This window comes from Ursus maritimus, unplaced genomic scaffold, assembly GCF_017311325.1.
Source record: "Ursus maritimus isolate PB19 unplaced genomic scaffold, ASM1731132v1 scaffold_8, whole genome shotgun sequence".
NCBI classification, from domain to species: Eukaryota; Metazoa; Chordata; class Mammalia; order Carnivora; family Ursidae; genus Ursus; species Ursus maritimus.
In genome coordinates this window covers 75921942-75929506 of record NW_024426996.1, presented here as the reverse complement: position 1 = coordinate 75929506, position 7565 = coordinate 75921942, and the positions used below count along the sequence as shown (strand labels likewise).

The 7565-nt window shown below is 56.8% G+C and overlaps 1 protein-coding gene across 1 annotated transcript in view; it reads right to left on the bottom strand.

Annotated features, from left to right (window-relative positions):
- Window positions 1-4627: 4627 nt before the first annotated feature.
- ZBTB49 (zinc finger and BTB domain containing 49) overlaps window positions 4628-7565 on the bottom strand; it is a 39273-nt gene continuing 36335 nt past the window's right edge. Inside the window, exons 8-9 of the mRNA XM_040625186.1 lie at window positions 7031-7164; window positions 4628-6372 (exon numbers count right to left, since the gene is read on the bottom strand). Of these exons, the coding sequence (XP_040481120.1) occupies window positions 6229-6372; window positions 7031-7164 (278 nt within the window). The 3' untranslated portion in view covers window positions 4628-6228. The remainder of the gene's footprint in view (window positions 6373-7030; window positions 7165-7565) is intronic.

The following is a 7565-nucleotide window of genomic DNA, read 5'->3' as shown; positions in this document are numbered from 1 at the left end:
ATTATTCCAGGTTATGCAAGCAGACTCTAAGTGTCATTGCAGGTGTCCTTTGAGAGGGAGGCTGAGGGAGATTTGACACAGAAGGCAGTAAGCTTCTGCTTTTGCAGATGGAAGAAGGGGCCACCAGCCAAGGAATGTGGGGCTGGCCGCTGACCCCCCTGAAGCCTCCAGATGGAGTACAGTCCTGCTGACACCTCAAGTTTGGCCTGTTGACACTGGGTTTGGATTTCTGACCTCCAGAATTATAAGAAAACTAATTTCTGTGATTTTAAGCCACCCAGTTTGGGGCAATTTGTTACAGCAGCCCCAGGAAACTCACACACCGGGCGAAAGAGATCTTAGCTTTCTCCTGAGGTCCCATACCCCAGTGAGGGGTCTAAGCAGGTGTCCTAGGAAAACCATGCTGGTGACAGGATGGAGGAGTGATTCCCTTTGGGGGCTGAGCAGGTGCAGAGGGCTCTGTGTTCTGCAGGTGCGCACATCGCCCCTGCAGCCTTCTGCCCAGGTGAGCTGCCTCTGTCCTCCACCAGCATCTGCCAGAGCCACTGTTTCCCTCCCTGCCCCACCTCCTGGGAGTGTCCCCCCAGCAGCCCCATTTTCATGTGAGCTCCTAGCCCTCCGTCAGAGCCCAGCATGAAGGCCACTCCTCCCGAAGACATGGGCCCTGCCAGCCCCAGTGGACCAGTAATCTCTATTGCCCTTGCCTTGCTCTTCACACTTGCCCAGTGTGTCCCCTGTTTGCTGAGCACTTGCTGCAGGCCGGATGCTGTTCCAAGCGCTTTGCACGGATCAGCAGGTTGACTCAAATGAAGCTGCCAACAGCCAATTATCTCTGACTTGTAAAAATGGCAATTTAATACGATTCAGCCTAAATACTTCGGTTAATCCTTAAGATAACTGTGTAAGTTTGGTGCTATTTACAAGAGAGGAAAGCTGAAACCTGTAAGAGTCAGAGGTCCATGCGGCATCACAAAGCTCGGGGATTGGCTTCCTGCGCCTGCAGGAACAAACACCGCGGGGTGGGGGGCTGACAAGGACAGGGATCGATTCTCTCACAGTCTGGGGGCCCAGGGCCCAGAGCTGGGGTGTCAGTGGGGCCGTGCTCCCTCCAAAAGCTCCAGGGGAGGGGGTCCTTCCTGCTCTTCCCACTGTGGGGGCAGCCCCATCCCTCAAGCTCTGCCTCTTTCTCCGCGTGGTCTCCCTCCCGTGAGGACACTTGTTCCTGGATTTAGGGTCCACCGGGATAATCCAGGATTATCTCGCCTGGAGATCCTTAACTTTAACCGATCTGCAAAGACCCTTTTGCCAAATAAGGCAGCATTCAGAGGATGCAGGGGTGTCACGGCGTGTGGGATGCTGCACCCCTGTGCACAGCCGTGACACTGATGAGACCTGCTCCCCCACCGCCTGCCCCCCGCCCCCGCGCACACTGTGTGCACGCATCAGCTGCCCAGCCCCTGGGGCATCAGCTGCGCCCCCAGACCCGGAACCCTGTAATCCGCAGCCTCCCCCACACCCACACCCGACACTCCACACGGGAGGTATCTCTTCCTCTTTTCATCTCTCCACACGACACAAGTCTAAAGACAGTCACTGCTTCTTGTCAAAGGGTTCTAAAAGCCACGTGGGGGAGGAACCCACGCCGACAGGTGTGCAAAGCCCTGGATCAGCGAGCATTTGCTGGGCCCAGCGGGGTGCTGCGGGGACACGCGGACAAGGCTGGCTGGATTCTAACTCGGGGACCTCACGTGTGGGTGGGCTGCACTGCCCGCACACCGTTAGCCATGGTCTGAGGCAGAGGCGACCCACATGGGTGAGGAGGACCAGAGGTCTGAGGAGGGAGACCATGTCTGGGAAGGAACTAACACTCCATGTCCTCCCAGACCTCACAGAATCCCCTCAGTGCTCCTTGCTGGAAAGCATCATGATCCCCGCTTTGAGGAAGAAGTCATCCAGAGAGGGTAAGTAACTTGGTCAAGGTCACACAGCAGCAAGCCATGAAAGCCGGTTTTAAACCCATGTCCCTTTGGCTCTTTTCTTTATGCTAAGGGGAGCGGACAGGATCTGGGAAAACTGTGTCGTGGACAAGGGGACAGGAGTACAGAGCTGGAAGGTTTGGGGTGCTCAGGGTGTGTGGGTGGGGGAGCAGCCCCCATCAGAAGTTTACCCCCACACTGCTCAGCATCCACGTTCCTGCACGTGTGTCCGCCAGGCCGAGGCTGCAAGTCCTGTGGTCCCCAGTCAGACCTGCCTCTGCCCTGGGCCCCTCCCCCCCCCATGTTGTTTCCTCACTGACAATAAACAGGGGCTGTAACCCATACACTTGGCACTTGGACTCCAGCCACGTGCAAAGGGCTCAGCCCATTTCCGTGAGCTGCGAAGCAAAGTCCTCTGACAAAGAGCCAGGTTCTTCCCTCCCAGGGGGACAGGCAGGGCCGGCGGAGGGGTCCCAAGTGGGGAGGACCAAGTGCTGGGGAAGAAGGCGTTGGGGTCACCCCAGCGGGCAGCCCCCCATCCCCGCTATGGGATGTGCTCAGCAGCACGTGGGTGGCCTGTCTTCTAACCTGGTGCGATTCACTCAATCCCTCATTTCCGACAAGCTCACGGGACTCTCTGACAACCCACAAGGGCGAACCATCATCAACTCCATGTTACCGAGAAGAACCGAAGTACACGGAAGTTATCTACCTGTGATCGGCCGGGGAATGAGGGGCAACACAGGGCCCAGGGCAGCCTGGCTCCACAGTCCCCGCTCTTAACCTTGGCTAAACCTCTTCATTCAATGACTTTTTTATATGACATTACAAAATGCCCCAACTCTGTACGGAAGGGAGGGCAACACTCAGCTCTGCTCTTGGCCCAAGTTCCAGCGAGCTTCCAACCCCACAGGCACCCCAGCAGTGTCTGGGCATGTCTGTCGACTCCAGGGTGGCTTCCGGACACAGACAGGTAGCATTCTGGCTTAAAACGATCATTGCCCTAGGTGTCGGTAAGGCGCTTTGCAAATGCTTAGTTGACAGATTTCACAGCGACCCAACACGCGGCAGAAGAGGCAATAAGGGCCAATGGTCCACCTCACCGCATCCCAGCAAGACCGACCGTATTTGGCAAAGCCCCCAGGCCCCCCGTGGGACTGCAGGTGCTGTGCGACCGGAGAGCAGTCAGCTGCACATGGCAGGCCTCCCTGGTTGAGATACTCGACCGAGGAGTCCGGCTCACTGGCGCGTATCCACTAAACAAAGACCAACCCGCGGCTTTGCTAGGTGCGCCTCCCTTGGCTTCTCTAACAAGACACGGAGGACCCCCCTTGCTTACTGAGGGGGCCGGGGGTACCAGCTAACCTGCCGCTGCGTAGAGCCCACCCTCCAGGCCGCATTGCATCTGGACCACAGGAGGGCCAGGGACTGTCCCTGGCTGCCTGGCTGGAAAGAAGATGCTCTCTCTGCTGCACGGACCTGGCCGGGGGGGAGGGGGGGGGCTCAGGACCACCGGCAGGGAGGGGGAGAAGAAGGCAGGCATTCCCCATGCTTAGAGGTCCTTCCACTGAACAGCCCCACACTGCCAGCCTTTTGAGCTCTTATCCTCTCTTTGTAGCTTTTCTGTTCCCAGCTTCCCTAGAGGGTCTCGCTCGCAGACCAGCCTCCGCAGCATTGACGGCACCAGCATCTGGAGGTCAAAGCGTAGGCTCCGCAGCCAGCTGCCTGGGCTCAAATCTCAGGGCTGCTATTTCTTAGCTATGCAACCTCGGGCAAGTGAATTTAACCTCTCTGTGCTGCTTCCTCCTCTCTCAAATAGGGATGATAATAAAATTCTGCACTTCCTGAGGCCGTGGGAGGAATGAATGGGAACGAACACAGGAGAGCTCAGTCCCGCCTGCAGGTAATGAAAACTCCAGACACGGTCACCATCACCGCTCTGCAGCTGTTGAAGACGGGGAGCCCCACGGCCATGTTCACGGGACTCAGGCCTCAAGCCTATAAAGGTTTTTTTATTTGGAGCTGGGAGGCCCCAAGCAAGGTCACCGACCTGCGGTATCTGTCTGGGTCTGTGAGACCCAGAATCCTTCCCGTTCTTTCTTTCTGGCAAACTCTGGCTCGCAGCCGGTCCCACAGGTGGAGCTCTCGGGTGAGTGAGGTGCCACTCCTCCGTGTGCACCTGAATGCAGCTGTCTTGCTGGCCTTGCCCTCCTGGGGCCGACAGACAGCGGGTCCGCGGGGCTCTGCGCCCCCCTGCGAGCTCCGCGGGGGATGATCCGGGATGGGGAGGAGTCTCCCTCACTAGCCCATTCGAGGGGGGCCATCGAGACAGAAGGTCACATCCACGACCTCTGATGCTCACAAGGTCTCAGCAGGGGCTGGGCGAGCCCTGGAGAATGCGAGTCACCTTACTGAGGCTACAAAGCAGCCTCCCGCTCCAAGCCTCCCCGGCACGCTGCCCCCCTCTCCGCTCAGCACCCCACCCCCAACCCCAACGCAGGAGGGGACTTTTGACGGTAGCACACGCCAGTGGCTGCAGACGTGTTTGTTCACTCATTCATTCACTGAACTCTCGCCAGGAGTCAGCCTGATGGAAGGACAGAAGGACCAGATGCAGCATATACTCAGGGAGCTTCCGGCAGAGTCATGAGATGGATAAAACACCCACGGGCCCAGCCTCAGGGTCTGAGGCCCTCTTCCTCCTTCCTATTCCTCTCAGACCCTCAGGGATTCACTAAAAGGCCACGAGGGCACTTAAGAGAGTCCGGACAACCTGGATGTCTCCCTGTAGGAGGTGGTACGTAACTGAATACTGTTGGGCAAAGGAGGAGGGTCAGGCAGAGGAACTGGCACAAACCAAGACTCTAGGCTCCTTGAAGAAGCCTCAGTCAGGGGCACCCAACAGAGCCAGGGTTCAGGGGGAGCCCGGGCGGAAGGCGCTGGGGTGGCCGGAGAGGCCAGGCTGAGGGGCCTTGGATGCTGATGAGGGAGCTCGGCTACACCGTGGGTAATGGGAGCCCCGGGAGACGGGGGCAGGTGACGCTGAAATGAGTACAGTCCACATTTGTGGATCTCGTACCCTCGCTGAGGGCTCCTCTCCTGCCACCTCAATTCTCACCTAAAACCCTACAGAGCACAAGGAAAAATGGGGCAGCTGCCGTGGGACATCGTCTGGCGGTTCCTCAGGAAGCTAAACACAGAGTTATCGTGTGACCCAGCGGTCCCACCTCTGGAGAGACATCCAGTGCTACCTCTGGGTAGCTACTCAAAAAAACCTGATCAAGAAAAGAAAGAATCCACCAGATATCTGCACATGAATGTTCATGGCAGCCCTCCTCCCGCGAGCCAAGAGGGGGAAACGGCCCAAGTGTCCATCGATAGGTGAATGGAGAACACGGATTGGGGGCTCAGCCTTACAAAGGAAGCTCGACAGATGCTTCAACGGCAATGAACGTTTAAGACACAAGCCTAAATGAAACAAGTCAATCACTAGAGGACAAATACCAATGATTCCTCTTCTGTGAGGTCCCCGGAGCAGATGAACTCAGCCGCGGAGAGGAGATGGCGGGTGCCGGGGCGCACGGGGTGAATAATTTCATGGGGACAGAGTTTCAGTTTGGGAAGAGGAGAAAGTTCTGGAGATGGACAGTGGTGATGGTTGCACACTGCGAATGTACTTCATGCCACCAAATTGCACACTTAAAAATGGTTGAAATGGTAAATTCGAGGTTATAGATGTTTTACTTCAATTTTAAAAAACCCAGTGAAGTAGAGGTGACCATTATCCCCGCTGTACAGGGGGGCCAGGGGAGGTACAGAAGGAAGTGGGAGAACCGCGGCACAGAGCCCCGTGGGCATGCTGTCGGGCTGCAGAGATCTCCGCAGGTAGGACGTGGGGGCCCGAAGCAGGGCGTGCTGGAGGCTGGGGTCAGCGTGGAGGGACAGAGGAAAGCGAGTGTGCCGGGAGATGTGGTTCCACCTTCCCGCAACTCACAGTGGGGCCTCCCGGGATTTGGAATCTGGAGCCCAGGAGCTCAGGGCAGAAGGTGGGGGAGAGAGGGTCCCAGCGAACTTGGCAGTCTTGGAAAGAGCCACATGAACTCACATTCTGAGGGATGGGATCTCCCCAAAGGCAGGGAGATACTTATGTGTTCACCCTTCATCTCATCGGATTGTCTTTTCTGGATCACAGAGGCTCTAGTGAGGGCCGGGGGGGAGGGGGGAGAAGAATGGAGAAGGCGTTTAAAATATCTCAAGTATTAACGAAGGCCAGTGGGAGCAGAGTTGAGCACCGCTGTGGGCTGGGTGGCCATTTTTCTTCATTGTAAAGAGAGCCTGGCATCATAGTCCTGGGCGGCCCCAAGGACACCATCAAGCAGCTACAGCCCGAGGACTTCTGTCAGGATGACAGAAAGGGAAGCTGACTTGCAGTACACTGGGTCCTGGGGAGCCCGGGGTGGGTGAGGGTGGGAAGGGTGGAGGGCCCTCTGAGACCTTGGGGGTACTCAGTTCACTTCACAGAGCCCAGCTCCCAGCACCCCGGGGGGCCCTCCGTGACTGAGGCGCCTGCCACCTCCTCCAGCAGCCTCCATTGGAGGCTGGCCGGACTGTGCCAGGACCTGCCACCCGGGTGCTTCACGATGCTGTGCCATGGACAGCCTGGTCCCCTGGCTGTTCCTCCTCACGCACCTGACTGGGCTCAGGAGTCACCTTTTCTGGCAACCCCACCCCCGTCGCGGGCCCACAGCTGCCCCGTACTGCAAGCCCCCCTCATTAGAGTGGGGACCTTCATGGGGAGGGGCCCACATGGCTCACGTCTGGAATTCTATCAGGCCTGGTCCATGGCGGGTGTGTAATCAATGCTGATAGAACTGAATTGGGTAAAAATGAAATCTATTGCATAGAAACGAAATGAATTCAATCATAAATTCAGGGGCTATAGGTATATGTCACGAGTTGAAAGTTGACTCCCCCAAAGAGCTGTCCACATCCTAACCCCGAGAACCTGGAAAGGCAAACTTATTTGGAAAAAGGGGCTTTGCAGCTGGAATTACCTGAGTGGGCTCTAAATCCAGGGTCAGCATCCATATAAGAGACTCAGAGGAAGGACAGATGAGGCCGTGCACAGTGGAGGCAGAAAAGGGAGTGATGCAGCCACGAGCCAAGGAACAGCAGGAGCCCGCAGGAGCTAGAAGAGACAAAGAAGGATCGTCACCTAGGACCTTTGGAGAAAGCTCAGCCTGCAAGACACCTGGATTTCAGGCCTGTGGCCTCCAGGACTGTGAGAAACACATTTCTGTTGGTTTGAGCTCCACCCCCGCTTTGTGATGCTTTGCTCCCATGGCCCCAGGAAGCGGATCTGGGTGTCGGACAAAGAACCCTAGCTATTTGGATTCAGACAACACCAGCTCTGCCTCTTGCTGTCTTCGTCGGATTCTTAAACTCTGTTAGTCTTGGTTTCCCCATGAGTCCTAACTCCTAATTCTGACAGTCATTCCAACGAGTACATTAATCTGGAACTTTGTGGTCAGCCGTGACATGGAATTACCACTCAACAAATGTTTGTGGGTCTTTAGTATGGGCTGGCTC